This window comes from Sander lucioperca, chromosome 14 (genome assembly GCF_008315115.2).
Source record: "Sander lucioperca isolate FBNREF2018 chromosome 14, SLUC_FBN_1.2, whole genome shotgun sequence".
NCBI classification, from domain to species: domain Eukaryota; kingdom Metazoa; phylum Chordata; class Actinopteri; order Perciformes; family Percidae; genus Sander; species Sander lucioperca.
Window position 1 is genome coordinate 20393706 of NC_050186.1, and position 19175 is coordinate 20412880.

General features: G+C 40.8%; 2 protein-coding genes across 2 annotated transcripts in view; both read left to right on the plus strand.

The window, feature by feature from the left end:
• pkhd1l1.1 (PKHD1 like 1, tandem duplicate 1) overlaps positions 1-2923 on the plus strand; it is a 48958-nt gene extending 46035 nt beyond the window's left edge. Inside the window, exons 75-76 of the mRNA XM_031295688.2 lie at positions 1214-1367; positions 2144-2923. Of these exons, the coding sequence (XP_031151548.1) occupies positions 1214-1367; positions 2144-2439 (450 nt within the window). The 3' untranslated portion in view covers positions 2440-2923. The remainder of the gene's footprint in view (positions 1-1213; positions 1368-2143) is intronic.
• A 7979-nt stretch (positions 2924-10902) lies between these two features.
• LOC116047488 (fibrocystin-L-like) overlaps positions 10903-19175 on the plus strand; it is a 56390-nt gene continuing 48117 nt past the window's right edge. Inside the window, exons 1-19 of the mRNA XM_035991282.1 lie at positions 10903-10982; positions 11274-11411; positions 11621-11701; positions 12089-12233; positions 12325-12433; positions 12552-12609; positions 12712-12805; positions 13202-13255; positions 13463-13536; positions 13636-13678; positions 13946-14016; positions 14114-14224; positions 15549-15641; positions 16020-16285; positions 16461-16516; positions 16645-16804; positions 18255-18390; positions 18590-18733; positions 18905-19059. Of these exons, the coding sequence (XP_035847175.1) occupies positions 11354-11411; positions 11621-11701; positions 12089-12233; positions 12325-12433; positions 12552-12609; positions 12712-12805; positions 13202-13255; positions 13463-13536; positions 13636-13678; positions 13946-14016; positions 14114-14224; positions 15549-15641; positions 16020-16285; positions 16461-16516; positions 16645-16804; positions 18255-18390; positions 18590-18733; positions 18905-19059 (1908 nt within the window). The 5' untranslated portion in view covers positions 10903-10982; positions 11274-11353. The remainder of the gene's footprint in view (positions 10983-11273; positions 11412-11620; positions 11702-12088; positions 12234-12324; positions 12434-12551; positions 12610-12711; positions 12806-13201; positions 13256-13462; positions 13537-13635; positions 13679-13945; positions 14017-14113; positions 14225-15548; positions 15642-16019; positions 16286-16460; positions 16517-16644; positions 16805-18254; positions 18391-18589; positions 18734-18904; positions 19060-19175) is intronic.

Genomic DNA, 19175 nt, shown 5'->3' on the forward strand with positions numbered 1-19175 from the left:
CAATAGTTTTAAACTTCAACAGAGTACCCACCTTCAAGGAAGTTAACACTTGTCAATGGAGAGTGGCCAGACTCTCTGTACAAATGAAATGTACCAGAGCCTGGTAGGACCAGGCAAGCCTCCCATACCTTTTTTTAGCCTAAATGAGACAATTTACTATTATACAAACTAGATTCATTAAATGTAAACAGAATATAGTTTATCTAATTTAATCATTATTTAGCATTTGTCTCCTCCTTTTTTAATTTGTTAAGTTTTTAGTATAAAATTTAGTTAATGGGATCCGGTTTGAGCTCACACCAGAATTAGGGCGTTTTCACACATACCTCATTTGGTCCGGACTTTCGGACTTTTCAGTTTGATCCGAACCAAAATTAGAGGTGTGAAACCTCCCCCGGACCACGGTCCGGATCAAAAGACCAAATTTTGGTCCGACCAAAAGAGGTGGTCTCGGTCCGGACCAAACTGAACCATGGTCCAGTTCGTTTACAGTGTGAAAGCATTTTTTGGATGGTTCGGACTTTCGGACCAAATACAAGGAGCTCTGGCAGGCTCTCCTTGTGTTACAAGACCGGGGAAGCTCCTTTAAGGAATAGCTCGGTGCTTAGTGTGTAGGCTACATGAGTGAGTGACGGTGACTGCGCTCAGAGCAGACAGCTGTCTGCTATCAGAGCTGAGAATACATCAGCAGTTTATTTGTTAAGTGGTAGTAAATGTACAGTGTAGGTTTCCGTTTGTCTCTGAATAAATTCTCCAGAAAGTTCCAGTGTCTTGCTTCTCAACATTACAACAAAACAAAAAGAGCCGCGGCAGTAGGGGAGAGCAGCAGTCAGTTGAAAAAACTCAGACACAGAGAGAGGATACGAGAGGATGGGGAAGCCCGTCTACAAACCAATCAATTAGAAGTATCTGGAGACGCAGCTCACGTATGTGATGACGGCAGGACGTAGTTTTGTCACGTATAGATCTTTAGTGCGCTTGCATAACTGCAGTGTGAAACCAAAACTTACCGGATCAAATGTATACAATGTAACAAAAACATGAACCTTGGTCCGGACCTTGGTTTGGACTTTCAGGTGGGAAAACGCCCTTAAAAATGATAGATTGGTACACAATAAACTCTTGAAAAGTGAAAGTGACACACCCCAGAAGATTTAATGGTATGTTGAAGTAGCTTCTGTCTGTAAACGCTGACTTGTGCTGTTGTCTGCAGGGTAACTGCGTCTCTGTGGGAGTGACAACTCTCACCGTAACAGCCAGCCTGAAGAACTCCAGTGGTAACAGCGTAGACGGACTGGAAGGAAACACCACCATCCTGTTCAGCACCTGCTGGGCAAACTTCACCGACCTGTCCATTCAAAACAGCGGTACGTCTTCATCATGCTTACAATTGGGAGCATTAAAACATTGTCACAGCAATAAATACATTACAGTCAACATAAACAGGCTAATACAACTGGCACATGTAACAAAAGAGGATGAATAATCCAGAACAATAAGTGTAGTGTGACATAAAGAACTGCATTCCACCAGAGAGGAAATCGACCTCTTCAGCAAATAGAGCTAAAATATTAGACGAAAATTATTAACACTTACACTTAAACGTATTAACAAAGAAATAACCAGTGACAACTTTTAGTTTTAATTACTTGTTTTAGTTATTTTTCAAGCAAAAAAGCCAAATATTTTCTGATTTGTGCTTCTCAAACATGAGGATTTACAGTTTTTCTCTGTTTTATAAAATTGAAAACTGAATATTTTTGTTTTTTGGACTGTTGATCAGACTGAACAGTCAATTTAAAGACAAAGACAAGTAGTGGGTGCCATTTATTTCCCAAATGTTTTCCTCCGTATTTTCAGTCTGTAGATGTTAATTTTCATATCATACTCTTCCGTTAATCTGCTTGTCCATTATCCTGTGGGAGGTGCAATTTCCAGTTATACAGTTCCTTGCTGAAAGAATATTTAGTTTCTACAATTTTCAGGAAATACTTCCAATACTGCAGTCTTGGGTTTTAGAACATCTCCAAAACATTATTCATAAAAAGAAAAAGTTGTGGGGCAGAAGTTTATCAACTTGGGACACAAATCAAAAAACATGCAACATGAACCACCACATTAATTACTCATCCTCTCCCTGCAGGTGAGGACCTGACCATGGTCTTCACTCTGAAGGAGTGGGGCGCAGAGTCACGCGCCTTCTCCGTCAAAAGCCCTTCAAGTACTCAGACTCCAACCACTCAGACTCCAGCCACTCAGACTCCAACCACTCAGACTCCAACCACTCAGACTCCATCCACTGCGTCCACAAACCAACCACAGCCCACTACCGATGGGAGCATCTTCAGCTCCAGCACAACCGTGTCTGCCAGCAGTCTGTGTCTGGTCAGCGTCATCTACGCTGTGGCCTGCTGCTCAGAAGGCACCTCCATTTGTTAAATAGTTTTGTGAAGTTAAGAGGGTTTTATGAAGGATACCTTAACATGAACAAGTCTGCTAAGCAAAAAAAATGTATTCTTGAATATATAATGCACATGGCTGGTTTTTCTTTTCCTGTGGTAAATTTTTATTAAGGTTTTTTTAATTGATTAGAATGGGGTTAAAATATCTCATAAGTTAAAAAGGGTTAGGGTTCTCTCCTGTGGCCACCAAAGCAGTCTCCTCTCTCTTCTGTGACTCACGGAGGAGCACCCCCTCCTCCCCTCTCTCTTCATGTGCAGCAGCACTGCGCACAGTGCACAGGCAGGTAGAAAGGGGAGAAGGGACAGGGTGCGGGGGCTGGTGTAGATACAGTGGGACGCTTCTTTGAGAATTATTTATCGATTTTTTTCCCTCCCTTTGTAGAATTTATTTTATTTACTTCAAAGATAAGTTACCTAAGTAATAATTGTAAGATAAAATAAATTGCTGTATTGAATTTGTGATTATTTGGCTAAAGATTTCTATTTTCTTTCTATCTACCTTGCTGACACAACCACTAAGCTTTATGCAAATGAGTGCATAATGACGTCATACATGAAGATGAAGATGACAGCACCAAAAGGTTATGCCTAGGGGGGAACTCATGGATGTTGTCGGTACACGATCCGTTCTGCCTGCACGATCCGTTCTGCACATGCGCAAGATAATACTGTTTTACCGAGGATACGACCTGCACGATCTGTTCCACGCTAGCCTATGGCTAGCCTCCACCGGGAAGCTAACGTTAGTTTAGCTAACAGCTAATTTGGCTAACCGCTAGCTGACAGCTAGATTCAGTCTAAAATAACGTTAACTCAAACGTAATGGGAAAAGCAGCTACAGCTAAATTAAGACTTCACAGTAATAACAATAAAGACAAGTATTGAGTGATTGTATTTTAAATGAGCACAAGTAAAGTAGAACTGACGTAACAGCTGTTATATATGTTAGGTGTTTGTTATATATGTCAACGTTTATTTTCAAGTTTTATTTTGAGGGTCTTTTAAAGTTATTACATGCTGTCTCAGCTAGCAGTTAGCCGAATTAGCTGTTAGCTAAACTAACGTTAGTTTGCCTGTGGAGGCTAACGGCAGACCGCTACAATCAGCTAGCGGTTAGCCGAATGAGCCGTTAGCTAAACTAACGTTAGCTTGCCTGTGGAGGCTAACGGCAGACCGCTACAATCAGCTAGCGGTTAGCCGAATTAGCTGTTAGCTAAACTAACGTTAGCTTGGCTGTCGACCGGAAGCGTGGAACAGATCGTGCAGTGTCGTAAATCCTCGTACAACCGCGCATGCGCGAACATTTTGCGCATGTGCAGAACGGATCGTGCAGGCAGAACGGATCGTGTACCGACAGATGTATTAAGAGAACGAGATGTTAGCAACTAGCTAGCTAGCCGATAGCCCGCCAGTTTGGGAAACGCTAATGACGTTACATCCACGTAGCTAACAGGCTTTACAGCAGCTACATACATCCCTGGGATGTATCATGACTTCATAAGATAATACCATGGACGTATTAATAGAACACATGGTGAATTACATGGTGAATATTAGCTATAGCCATTATTACAGCTAGCTACATGAGCTCGGGAGAACAGTCATGTGAGCGGGCGGGCGCAGTCCCGCGGCTCTGCTCGCGTCCACTATGCGCGTTCATCATGTCAAATTTAATAATTCTGGATTCGCTTCTAGTGAATGTTAAAAATGTTAAAAACGTAACGTTTTAAACAAGGACCCTTTCAGTGTTCGGGCTGGTAAGTTGATATACCCAGAAACAAATTATCCGCTGAAATATAGACGTTTCTTTCGCCATGCAAAGTCTATGTGAAAAGGCTTTCTGGGCCATGGGGTGCAGTACCACCGTTATCCGCTAAGCCCATGGTGGCTTTTAGACTCGGCGCTCTTCCTGGGGGCTTGGGGGAACTTGGAAACTGATGGTACGGATTATGTTTCGACAGAGATGAGAAAAATTTGTGTTATGGGAGAATTTTTTGGGGCATGTTTGCTAGGGCTAAAGGCCGCCAGCGTGGATGAAGATGATGACGAGAAAATGAAGACGCCTACGCCGAATTGATACATTGATAAATTGAAGTTATTACATGCTGTCTCAGCTAGCGGTTAGCCGAATTAGCTGTTAGCTAAACTAACGTTAGCTTCCTTTATTCAGTGGTGCGCGGTGGTTTATGGGATCAGTAGTTCCTTCGCTCGATAATGAAAATATGTACAGTCTTGTAGAACCTTTGACTTTTTTTGGATTTTCTGTTAGTTTTTTTGCTCTAAATGATATGTTGTCTGCTTATGAGTCACGTCGTAGTTAGCCTAAGGCATGGTCTAAAACTCTATATACAGATTTTTTCAGACGTCAACGGGAGAAATGAATGGGAAATTTACTTCCGGAACCCAAGGTCTCTCGGAGGAGGGGCGGGACTGTTGAGCTCTATAACGAGCTCTATAACGAGCGTAGCTGTCCTCAATTTAGGTCATCGTGTACGTCTCATCCAAGGGGGTAAGCCAGCTTCAACAAAGCGTACCTCCTATGGCGCCATTTTGATGCTACCTAGCACTCATCCGCCGTTAGCATTCCATTGACTGCCATTCATTTTGACATCACTTTGACAGCGAATAACTTTACATCTGAAGCGTTTAAAGACTATTTGTCCATTGTTTATTTCTAAAGAAACACAACAACGTATAAAAGGCTCCATTACCTTGTATCTCACATTATGGCTCCGTAGCAGACGTTTTTGTAAAAATAAGCTAACGATTGTGTCATAACCACGCAACTTTCTGTCGCATAGTAGATAAATTACCGTACAGTACAGGAGAAGCTCGTAGGCAGTTTGGACTTACATTAGCTGTTTAAGTTTAATTACTAATGTTAACTAGCATTTTAGTTAGCAATAATTAGCCTGTGCCTATGTTATCTCCTTACATATACCTACGCTCTCCGTCTCTGCAAGATTCGGAATGATTGAGATTTCTCTTGGCACAGCTACCAGACAGGTTGCTCATGTCACATCTACATCGGCAAGCTCAGTTTACAGCTGCGCAGTAACGCTCAGCCCTCACCGGAAAAGTGCTTTTAATATACTTCACTGGTCTCCGTAGAATACAAAGGCGTCACATTGTCCATTTCTTTTACTGTCTATGGTCTCATCTCTGGTTTTTCCTGCATCCACCATGTATGTTTGTGTGTGAGCGAGCATCGTGGGGGTGAAAAATCGTTACAGCGTACATTGATGTTAAAATGTTTACAGGTTGTGATAGATTGTCATGAAACATAAACTATGATATAGAGAACGATATCGATCCTGATAATTATTTTTACAATAACATCAACTGCACCTGCAGAAGTAGCTGCAACTTCACTAAAATGAAAGACTATTTGAAACAATTCACTAGGTTTAGTGAAATGCTGTATCAGAGACTTGGCTTAGAACCTAGAAAGAAGCAGATGTTGAAATGCAGGGCTATTGTTAAGGAACGGCACTGGAGGTTGGACCCAAAAGCAGACGTGACAAACAGGAAATACGTTTAAGTGATTTAATAAAGATAATTTATACAGTTAATAGTGCAAGGGGCAAGGGAGTGTTGTGTCCAGGGGATCCAGTGGTGAGTGGTGGGTACAGTGCGCCCTCCAGAGCGTGCCCAGTGAATCAGTGTCTTTTGTTTGTGTCGACGACCATGTGGTTATGGCGTCCTCCAGAGTCCAAACAATTCCAACACGTGGAAAACTTCCTTGCATCCAGAGAGAAGCAGGCAGGCAAGCAAGCAGGCAGGCAGGCAGGCAGGGGTAACAGGAAGCGTGAGCACAAGCAAGCAAGGCAGACTGCAACAGGAAAAAACACAGATAACATTAGCCACACAAGCTAGAACACAGAATTACACATGGAGCCAGGAGTTACAACTATACCACACAAGTAGACTGAACGATCTGGCGATGAGTGGATCACAGAGCCGGCCTTAAGTACTGCTGGGGAATGATTAGTGGATGAGCTTCAAATTATGCAGCCTGCAAACTAAACCACGCCCACAACTCACAGACAAAGAGCAGGAGGGAGAAACATGAGGGATAACAAACAATGCACACAAAGAGGGAAAGGAAAGGGCTGCCATGATGGCTTCATGACAAAAAAAGTCACTGATGAGAGAGGGTTCGAGGATGAGGGACCGGGAAACCCAGCTCCTCTCTTCCATACCCCTCCCAATCGACCAGGAATTGGAACCCTCTCAACCTCATACGGGCCAATGAAGCGAAGGGCCAACTTTTTAGATGTACCACTGAGGGGAATGTCCTTAGAACTGAGCCATACCTGCTGGCCGGGTTTGTACACAAGAGCAGGAGTGCGATGGCGGTCAGCTATTCTCTGGTTGTGTTCCCATGTCCGGAGAAGGGCCTGCCGAGTCTCCCTCTATATCCTCCACATCCTGCGGAGATGATGTTGAACGGAGGGAACTGCAATCTCCGACTCCTGAACTGGAAAGAGAGAGGAGGGTAGCCCAGAGAAGCTTCAAATGGAGACATACCAGTAGCCAAGCAGGTGAGGGAATTGTGAGCGTATTCAATCCAGGTGAGCTGCAAACTCCAGGCAGAGGGGTGCATTCGCACCGTAGAGCCGTCCCGAAGTCTTGGTTTGCCCTATCCGTCTGTCCATGGATTGAGGGTGATAACCAGAAGAGAGACTAAGACTGGTGCCCAGGGCCTGGCAAAACACTTTCCACACTTGGGACCTCGGTCGGAAACTAAGTCCAGAGGATTTCTGTGGATTCGGAAGACGTGGTTCACCATGAGATCGGCCATCTCGGCATGGGAGTTTGGGAAGCGCCTCGAAGTGAACTGCTGTCGAAAAATGATCAACAATGGTCAAAATTGTGTCGTTACCTTTCGAGGGTGGAAGTCCTGTGACAAAGTCCAGAGCAATATGTGACCATGGTCGACCAAGAGGATGGGGACGGAGAAGACCAGCCGGTGGCCGATGAGACACCTTGCCTTTGGCGCAGATGGTACAGGCCCTGACGAACTCCCGGACGTCCACCGCCATGGTGGGCCACCAGAAGTGTCTCTGGAGGAGAGAGAGGGTACAGGCCACTCCAGGATGGCAGGAAAATTTGGAGGCGTTTCCCCATTGGAGGACCTGGGAGCAGACAGAATCGGGAACAAACATGCACCCCGGGGTTAGATTTAAGTGCTTGTTTACCCTAGAATCTACCTCCCAGGTCAAGGACTCCACCAAGCAGGTAGAAATGATGATGGTGTTGGGAGCGATGGGTTCCTCCACAACCGGACAGAACTGTCTTGAGGGCATCGGGCTTGACGTTCTTACTGCTGGGATGGTAGGTGAGCGAGACGTTGAACCGACCAAAGAACAAGGCCCACCGGGCCTGAAGGGAGTTCAGAGATAAGCAGAGATAACTTGGTATGTTTACTTTCATAAGAAAGGGGAGGGGACTAATTCAAAAACCTGCCTGGTCACGTGACAAGACCAGCGTCTTGTAACGTGCGTCCAAAGGGCTCTACACCTGGTGGGACGAGCAGCACAGGCATCGGCAGCAGACGGTACCCTGACCAGGAAGCAACCTTACTCCAAGCGGAATGGTTAGTATGTAAAATAACTATTTGTTACTAATTGTAGCCTAGTTATCTTTGTGCGAATTTTAATACCCAAAAGCTTGCAGATAATTTGTTGACGCAGCTTTTTTTCTGTCTAATGTTACTGTTTGAACCTGTGTATGGTGTTAATACATGCTTATTGCTAACACTAGCTACTCAAAAAAGTGTCAGCTGAATGTTAAAGTTAGCTTAGTGTTAACAGTCTGAGGACGGCATACATAATAAGCTCGACTATATCATTTATATAACCATCATTTTACGCAATAGAAAAGCGATTCAACCGCTCTCGGGCAAAGGAGTGTAGCAGGCGCTGTGGAGGTGTTTACGTTGTGGACACCGCGAGGTGCTTGCAGCGCATTGATCCACTCGACCCGTCCTTGGCCGCTCTCTTTTTCCCTCTCACTCACTCTCACACACACGCTTGTTTACATGCCGGTTTTCTCTGTAACACAGGCGTTGTTTCGGTTCTATTACCTTATTGTATTTAACAGTGACATTGTTGAGCTGAGTCGCTGAGCTAAACGTTTTCTTGTTTCATATTTTTACAGATCCTTGTTGTGTGAGGATGCTGTGGAAGTGTAAGTATTGTGAGTTTATGTGTGAGAAAGGGGTAACCTTTTAAAACATTATCGGTTAAAACACGGAAACTATGGTAGAACTGTCCCATTTCCCTGCTTACACCAACAATGTGTGTGCACATTCAACTCCAGTAATGCACTTGAGGTCCACTTAGCAAAGATTCACCAGAAAACCCAGGGTGCACAACTGAGTGAAACTGCCCAAGTAACCTTTCACTGTCAGTCGTGATTTTTCTGCACCCTGCACAGAAGCAGTCTTTCTCACCTGCGCAGTACACATTTACTCTTGTCCTCTTTAAGGAAAACATTGGTATTTTTAATTTGGCATATGATGTTTTTTAATTTAAACAATTCTTCTACAGTTCTTTTTTTTTTTTGTTCTCTGTATTTTTCAGGTGTTCATGGAGTTCAGCAGGATCGTGGGCAAGAACCTCAAGCAGGAATTCTATGAGAGCATCGACCGGCACAGTCCTCGTCTCCTCAAGTTATTTCGATCCAAGAGAGGGAATGTTGGACAGTTGTTGACACAGATTTCACAACAGACCAATGTAGGTCCATACACATTATGTAGTTGGCATTGTTTTTCACAGGTTTTGTAAAAACATCATATAATGCTACTCTATTAGTTGTAAAATTTAATCCAAACATTGCTCGGTTTATTTAAGATTTCTTATAGATGATTGTGTTTTTCATTTTAGCTATCTAGCTAACTTGTGGTACTGTGTTTAAATCCCAAAAGACTACAGAGCCAACTGCGATCTGGACACAGGTGCTCAGAGGGCTTCCTATCATCCTTGGGGACAACCCCACAAACTTCTTCAAAGCAGGCTTTGTAAGTAAGCTCTTGCTTTCTTATAATTTTCACCATTATTTATTTTTCACCATGACACTCTTATATTGATTAAAGTTGTTTTTCAAATGAGAAATCTAATGTAATGATTGGGCTCTTCTGTTATTCTTTATTTAGGAATTTGATGATGATGATTCTTTTCGTGACCTTGACATTGGGCTACTTCTCATTGAGCATAAAGGTGTTGGGCTCACATCTTCCCAGCATCTCAGTCCAGCCTGATTGAAAATCATCATTGAGGGATAAGTCGTGATGGACAACATTCAAGATCTGCCAAAAGCAATGTGCATTCTGTTTGGACTCATGTATGCACTCCATCTTAACAACCCCAAGACTATGAAACTCACATTTCAGGTCATCCAACAGGTATTGCTCTTGTTAGGCCACACTGACCTAAAGCCGAAGCTACAGACTTTGAAAAATCAGCTCGCAATGTAAAGAGATGTCAAGTCTACTGTAAGAAGCTGTTGACTACAATTTTTTTTTTTTTGCCACACCAGTAAAACACTTTACCTGGGGTAAACCTTTTTATTTTCTGTAAAACAAGCGGACGAACAGACACACGTAAAACGCAGACACACACCCACACACACAACACAGACACGAACACCCACGCACACAACAAACACGGACGATACCCACACATACACAACACCCACACATAATTGTTTCAATGATTTAAAATTACCTTTTTCAGATTAATCATTTTAGGTTGGACTTGTTGATGTTGACCTGTTTTGCCATTTTTTTAAAAAATAAAATGCATTGGAGCATTTAGATGAAAATGGCTGCTCTTGTGTGAAGTAAACGCAACATTTTTCAACTTTCTGCTAAGATATATGTGACTTTTTTGCAATGAAAATACAGGGATTATGAAATCATGCAAGCCCCGCATATTGTGCGTGAAAATCGGCAATTTATGCGGCGAAAGTGCAGCGTATTTGAAAAAATGTGGCCCCCGCATAAATATGCGGACTTTGGCTGATTATGCATTGAATTATGCGATCGCATAATCGCGTTTTTCTGGCGGGACTGAACAATCTGGCAAAGGGTAAGTGACACAAGGTGAGTATATATACACGGGGGATGGGAAGACAACAACACAGGTGAATCACATTAGGGCGGAGACAGGTAATCACAAAAGGCGGGAAACAAACAAAGACAGGAAGACAAGTGAACTTGTATACAGACAGACAGTACATTTCAAAATAAAACAGGAAGTCCATGAAACAAACAGAAAACACAATAAGAGCGGGGATGGGCTGTGACATGTAGACTGGTGGTGTTTGTGGTTAATTGCATGGATCAGGCAGCAGGATGGGTTGATATCAACAGCCTCCTCCCAGTTTCAGGTGAGAAGGCGGAACACTGAGCAGATTTACAGTATAAAGAGTTGGTGCACTGTCCTGTGTGTGTACAGGCAGTGTCTCACACCTGAACACCTGATACAGTCAACAGGTAAACCACGTTTTCAACAGGTGGGCTTTATTTAATTTTAAATTGCATATTGACTTGGAAAATATCAGTCTTTACAACATTTCTTGTGATTGTTACGGATTTTAGTGCATTTAATCACTATGGCTATAATTCTATAATAATCATGTATTGCATTTATATGCATTTAATCTGACTAGTGTTTTTTTGACTTAGTCTATAACTCTTCATGATATCTGGATTTTCCTTCAGATTTTATGGTTAAATTTATTTAACAAAACAGCCTGAAATATGGCTAATTCTGGCTCATGTGGACTTTTTTTTAACCTTCACAGACAGTATACTAAAACAGCAAGCTACACCATCACAGCAGACTGCAGGTGAAGCAGCAGGGGAGTCTGGGAAAATCTCCAGGATGGAGTCCCTGATTAAACCGGCAGCTCTTCTCCTCGCACTTTGGTGCTGCTGCTGCAGTAAGTAGCCAGTAACAAAGTACCATAATATTTAAAGTTTATCTAATCTGCATTTTTTAATAGACTTTCTGTTCTAGGTGTAGATGTGAGTTTGCGCCTTTTTAAATGCAGATCACCACTAGCCCAATGCTCAGGGGAAAATAGGCTATCTAGTAGGCTATATCATTTTATACATTAATAGCTCTAATATTATTTTATGTATATTTCAGGTGCTCAACAACGTGTTGACTACATATCTCCGAATGTAGGCAGCTCCAATGGAGCAACACGACTCACCATTTCCGGAGATGGTAAGAGATTGAATTCTCAGATAAAGGTTATCGTTACAGATTTGTTAAGGGTAGCGTTTAATCCAAAACAATGATGCTTAAATCTTATTATAGCCAAAATGTATCTTTAAGAATTACTGTGAACAATAGTTTTTTAATTCAGCTATGATACATTAAACAAATGTATGACTAAATATTGGTATGATAATCAAATAATCCTGTTTGTACTAGTTATCACACACTGTTTATCTGAGGAGATGCAACTGAAGAAATTAGGCTTGAAGTAGTTATGGTAGATATAGTTGTGGATCATTTTACAAAATTCAACTCCTGATCTAAGACATTAGCCACATTTTCACCTGTTTTCATGATGCTAAATGTTACCTTTGTATACATATCTTTCCCCAGGTTTTGCCCAGGAGAAACAGTTCCAGCTAAATCCAAAAGATGACACATTTGGCAACCGTGTGACCCTGGTGTCAGATACCCTGTCAGTCCCCTGTGATGTGGAGAGAGACTCAACACGCGGCAACCAGATCATGTGTTACACCAGGTAGCCTGTGGGCCAAGTGGACTCTTAATTGAATATACACAAATCACTTCATGTGTATATCTATCTAAAATAAAAAAAAATTCCATCACAGAGCCATGCCAACGGGTCAGTATATTGTCCGTGTCAATGTGGACGGTGTTCCCATTCCTGACAGCAATTTGTGCAGAGGGTGGTACAAATCATACCAGTGCAGCTTCTATGTAAGTTTGCAGCTAATGCAACACAAGACACCTTCATTTATAAGTTATTTGATACAGCAGTCAAGCTTGGATGGGTTTCTAACAGTCTTTTTCCATTTTCAATATAACTTTTTTTCAGCCTGTCTGGTATCGAACGCCTACTATCTACTCTCTGAGTCCAGTCAGTGGTCCCCCAGGTACAGTTCTTTATTTCTATAACATGCACTTAATTTACAGAGTCCAGTTTGAACTTCATACTTTAATTTTTTACTTTTTTACCCCCTTCAAAATCACTGCAGGCACCTTGGTGACACTGCGAGGACGTATCTTCTCTGATGTGTATGGAAGCAACACTGCCACAAGCTCCAATGGCCTCAACGTCAGATTTCTGAGGTATTAAAATAAAATAAAAACAGATACTTTAAAATGTTCACATTACTGTAAAGCATTTTGTCCCACCCAAGCATAATATTTTTTAGATGAGGGACATTTCTAACAGCTGTATGATGATATCCTGTCAATATCCTATAAAAGAAAACAGACTGATCCACTGATAAAGGCTAAAGAAACTAGTCTGACATTCTTTAAAGATATTTTTTTGCATTGAAAACAGTTGAAATGATCAACCCATTGAGATTTAGTCACTTGCTTTATGAAAATGTAAGACTAAGTGTTACAGTATACTTGCTTGCTTGTTAACTACCAATTTCATGTAAATGTAGGTATATTTTTAAATATAAACTGTATAGTCTTGTAATACATTAATCAATATGATCTTGTTTATTGCAGAGCCTACATGGGAGGGATGCCATGCGAGCTGCTTAAACCACAGTCAGATGAACTGTAAGTAGTTTCTCTAGATGTAGATTGCATTTAGAAATGAAATCACAGTAAAAACACAAAATGCAATTTATAAACATATTGAAGTTAAGGTATGTTTTACAGCAACGTCAGCTGCGGAGAAAAATTTTGTGTGATAAAGTTATGTTCAATAAAACTGATATAATTCTAGGAAAAATTTAATTAAAGTATTACTTTTTTTTTCTAAAGATATGGCCTACGACTAGACTATAAATACTCTGACTGGGGATACATGAGCTGCAAAATGACGGGGACGTATGTTGGTAAGCTGGGTTTGTTCATAATTACAGCTGCTTTAAAATAAGGTCAATTTTGAAACTTTGCAAACTGTCATTTAATAATTGTATTTTATTTTCCAACAGGGCATCACAACTTGAGTTACATTCTTGATAGCGACTATGGAAGGTGAAGCATTATTAAAACATCTGACCTAATTATTACTGAGGTTTCTGCATTTGTTTACATTTTAACATCAGTTTAAAGTTTACATACATGCACTTTCGTGCTTTTAGAAAGATTTCTAACCACAGGGGTTATTCAACCTTTGAAAGTGCAGCTAGATAAACTGAGAAAATGCATATATATTAACCTCCTGAAGACTTATTGGTGATAAACCGTTTTACTCAACAACAATGTAATATTATGATCAATTAATTTCTTTAAAATTCTCAGGAGTTTTTCAGAAAAGAACCTGTACAGGGTTTCAGCTTTGGGCAAGTTCTCCATGTTTCAGACCTTTGCAGGTATGTGAGACAGAAAGCAATTTATTCACAATAAAAGTACTTTCTTTGTAGTATTTATTCCTATTACAGTGAAATGTTTGTTATGTCTCTTGTTCAGAAGTGACAGGAGTCTCCCCATCCATGGGCAGTGTCCTTGGTGGAACCCTGTTGACCATCTACGGCCGCTTCTTTGACCAAACTGATCGCCCAGCACGTGTTCTCGTTGGAGGTAATCAGACTGGAAACTCACCAGATGTAGCCAGTTTATAATACCATGACAACTTTTCTAATGTTGTTTTCATACAGTACAAAGTGTTCGGCATGAACAATTGGATGTGGTGCGTCTCAATAAAACAAAACCCAACACATTGTTGGGGGCTCAAGTTGTCGATGGTGATAATCCTTTTCAACACAAACAAACAGACCATGCACATATTTTGGGACACAACAAACAAAAGAAAACCATAGAGTTGTCGCACGGCAGAGGAAAGAATGTCCTGAAAGCTTAGAGACACAACAGACCATGACAATAAGATGTCATGAGGCATTTAACATGTTGGGTTACAGTACGTGTTTGACAGCAAAGTAATTCACTTTTCCTCTTGAATCCCTGCTCTTTGAAACAATAATCAAAATTAAATCACTATTCCAGTTTCTCATTGCAAACATAATGAACTTTGATGAATTTAAGGGCTTAGAAATTAATCAGAAATGAATATGAACCAAACGCAGAATGCAGAGCATACATTATCAAATGACAGTATACCTATTTATATAATTTACTGAATCAGATTTTTCAGACCTTCATGTCCACATTAAGTAGGCTACTAACAGATAGTCCATCGTGCCTTTGCTTCAATGCTTTAAAGTTAGACAACTTAAAAAAACATCAAAGCACTGGAATACAAAAATGTAACTTGTAACTACAAGGTGTATCATGAAACAAAATATCACAAATAAAGGGATGAAATGATCAGAAATTGCAATAACTGGTGGTAATGGAACAATTCAACCAAGGTACATTAACATGCTTTTATCTTCAGTTCATTGTAAAGAAATGCATCATCCTAAAATCTAATTTCAGTCATTTTCCACACATCTGCATGTCAGTAAAGTGCGTAAAAAACATACAAAGTTCAGACTTAGAAAGTTTCAGCCGTGTTTCAGCCAGCAATTAGTACTTTTTCACTTTGCAAAGGCAGCCATGATGATACAGGTGTTTTATATAAGCTCAGCTAACGAGGGAGTTTGGTCTGGGTGGAGCTAATTTGGTCTAGTTGAGGTGCGTTCAAGAACCAACAGGGTGCAAAGCTTACTGCACACACCACTACAATCGTAAAGAAATATACCACTCTTAAATCTAATTTCAGTTTTTTTCCACACATCTGCATGTCTGCTGAAAGTCCAGTGAAGTGTGTAAAAAACATACAAAGTTTCAGCCGTGTTTCAGCTGACAATTAGTACATTTTCACTTTGCGGTTAACTATTCCCTTTAGTGAAGCCTGTGCTGTTGTGTTTTTGTGAGCTGCTTTTAATCACGGATTTTTCTTCAGGCCTGCCTTGTGAAATCAAGAGTGTGTTGGATGACAGAATTACTTGCAGAACCACCAAACACGAGATGAACAACAAACTGACAGTCTACCCAGGTGAGGACACACCTACTCTTCTTCTTCTTCTTCTTTTTCGTCTTTTTCTTCTTCTTCTTCTGTGCTTCTGTTTTTTAATGTGATGAATCCAATGCATGTCTTTATTTGTGTGTTGCATGTCTCTGTGCTGTCATTATCTGAACCAATTTGAATCTCAACCAACAGTCCAAAACATAAACATATTCAGTTTACCATCATGAATGTCAAAGAAAAGCAGCAAATTTTCACATTTGATCAGCTGAAATCAATGAATGTTTAGTGTTTTTGCTTCATTTTCTGTTGGTGGGCTCATTAATTAATGAACTAATAGTTTTAGCTCTAATTTTGATACACCACCATTCATTTTCATTTTTTCACATGCACATCTTCTAAATCCAGGTGGAAGAGGCTTGAAGATGGAGGTGTGGAACAAGACACTATCCTCATACCTGACGGACATTTGGAGCTACAATGAGAACACAACTGGATACTGGACACAGTGGATCGACTCCATGCCCCACGTCTTAGCTTTGGAAATTAATTATTTCAGCTCACGATCCAGGGGCTTCCTTGTTCCTCCAGCCAGCGCCAACTACACAATATACCTCAACTGTTATTATCGATGTGAGCTCTACCTCAGCAACTCCAGTCGCCCAGAAGACAAGGTATGAACAGGGTTTAGTTCAACATGAATCACACCTGTTATCATCTAAGTTATCAAAAGAAAGCATGCTATCCATTTGAAGCAGTCAAAGATACTTAGGTAATTTAGATTTATTGTTTTGTGAGAAAATCCCGTTATTTTTCCTGCTTGTTTTTTTTTCACAACCTCCACTTCAGGTTAAAGTTGCATACCAGACAAGTTTTGTCACATTGGCTCTGGAGGAAGGAAAACCGTAAGTAGGCCTACATGACTGTCATGGCTCGTGAAAGAATAATCATAAATAGAAAACACACCATATTCATGTTAGCTGTGAACTTACAGTTTCCCTTGAAAATAATTTAAAAACTATTTTTCCTGTAGCTACTACATTGAAATACTTCATCAGGAATATGCCGGTGCAGCTAGTGTCAACCTCGCCATTTTCCAAGAGGACAGTTCCTTTACAGAAGACCAGGCAGACGGTGCTGTCAATGAGGTTCAGGATATCGAGGTTAAATATGACGTGTTCGATGAGGAACAGGTATGTAGTTGCAAACCTGTAGTTTATTTCTCTTAAACACAGCACATCCGAGATTATCTATTCAACGCCCCTTAAAAGAATGGATAGACATTTTCTTGTTGAGTTAGATGAGAAGATCGACACCACTCTCTCACTGTATCTGTTCGCTCAATATTAAGCTACAGCCAGAATACTGTTAGCTTAGCTCAGCATGACTGGGATAGGGGGGAACGCTAGCTGGCTCTATCCAAGAAAGTCACTGCTCCTGATCAGGAAATAGCGCAGCACATAACTTGTTAATTAGTGAGCTGTGTCACTACCCGATGTGAGTCAAATGCAGATGTCAGTTGCGCATGCTCAGATTTAAACGGTTTACAGCATAACGCCAAGGGATCCGGATCGGGCTGTCTCTGTCATACTGAAATTTGTGAAATCCATAAAATAAACTTGTATCATTACAAACAATAACAGAAGATGGAAATCATTTCAAAAACGTTTTAGCTATCTATGATTGTTTGATTGCTAACGTTAGCTCAAAACGCCATTCAAGTGACAGCCTTTGTTGTGTTTGATTGCTGACTTGTAGCCAGCAGTGAACGAACTTCGTTATGTAGGTCCATTTTTATTATATTGACATTACAGAAGTCTCTCGTTAGCAGGTTCTTGTAGGCTACTTCAGCCTCTAATCTAGAACTGACATCTCATCTCATCATGATCATGCTGTGAAAATGTGATGCCTTATGCTAAATAATAAATTACAGCTTGTCGCAAAGTGACGCATGCGCAACTCACATCTGCACTCGACTCACATCGGGTAGTGACAAGCTGTTGGTACTATACGTGTAGCATTTTAACAGAGTTAGCTAGCTGTTTTCCCGTTTTTTTCTAGGCTTTATGTTAAGCTAACATGGTCACCTAGCTCCAGCCTCATATTAAAATGTTATTACAGTGATATCAATCTTCTCATTTAACTGTCAGTAAGAAAGCTAATAAGCATACTTCCCAAAATGTTGAACTAAACAAAACAGATTGTATTTTACACCTCTCTAGTTTCCCATTGTCATTATTACTAAGTAATACACTACACTGAAATGAATTTGTATAGTCTTTAAAATCCACCTTTAAACATTTCTGTTAAAAGCAACTAATTACCATTTAGCATTAACTGGTTTCTGTCAGTTTCCATTCTTCTTTTGGGTTGTTTCGAGCTTTCCAGTTTTATTTTTTGGAGGCAGAGATACCGATGTCTTTAGTCACAGCAACACCTCCACACCTTACTGCATTTTAAGTGAATATGTAGGAAATCACTAAATGAGGTAAAAAGTATACGTAGCAGGTTGAGGGAAGGTCGGTACAACGAACTGTAAATTATCTTCCTTTTCTATAGGAATTACTTTTCTGCATGGGAGTTCAGTGTCCACTTCTTTTCCACCTCTGTACCTCACCTTTGCGTATTATCACTGTTTCCCAGGTGGTAACCTTTGGGTCCTGGCCCAGAAATGTCACTGCAGTTAAAGAGGTCCAGAAGGTTACCGTCAGCAGCAGCTGTGACAGCCAGCTTTGTGAGAGCACCTTCTTCAGCCTCGGCTACGAAGATGCAATGACAGGTAATTTGTTTTACAATGGATTCATTTAAAAAAAAAATCTTGTATATGTATCTTACACATTGATTACCTTAAAATATCACAACTGCATATGTTTAGCATTATAGCCACAAAAGGGAGACCGTAAACCTAATGAAACTGCAGTACAGCATAAACCAGACATTATGTTTGTTCATAAGCTCCGCTTTTTCCTTTCTTTTAGGACCAATTCCAGTCAGCGCCTCAGCAGCTATAGTGGAAGCATCCTTAAACAGCCTTTGGTCCATCAAACCCGATAAAGTCCAAGTCACCAAACAGGTCGATAGCCAAGAATCTCAATACACCGTCACATTCGATTCTGACAGAGGTATGAAGAGACAGACAAGTAGCTAGTGGTTGTTACACTTCATTCACATGCATTTATGTAACTGACCATTATACTATATGGTATCTGCGTACCTCATTGTATTTGTAGTTTTAGCAGCCAAAGTGCAATAAATAAATAAATTGATCATCTGAATTTTTCCTTGACTTGCAGGGGATTTCAAACCTCTTCACTGGGAGGTTTTTGGCTCCGACACTAACATCACTGTTGCTGAGGTTACAAAGGGGAGAAGCAGCATGAAGACCTTCACTCTGCTCTGGGGGGGAATCCCTACAAAGCCCATCACCTTCAACGCAACTGAGTCTGAGGTCGGTTGTGAAAAAATGACTCTCTTGTCTCATTCTGTGATTCAGTGTGATCGCAACACTTGAAATAATGACTTAATAATATCTTATTTAATTTCTCATTTTGGACTGAAGTTATT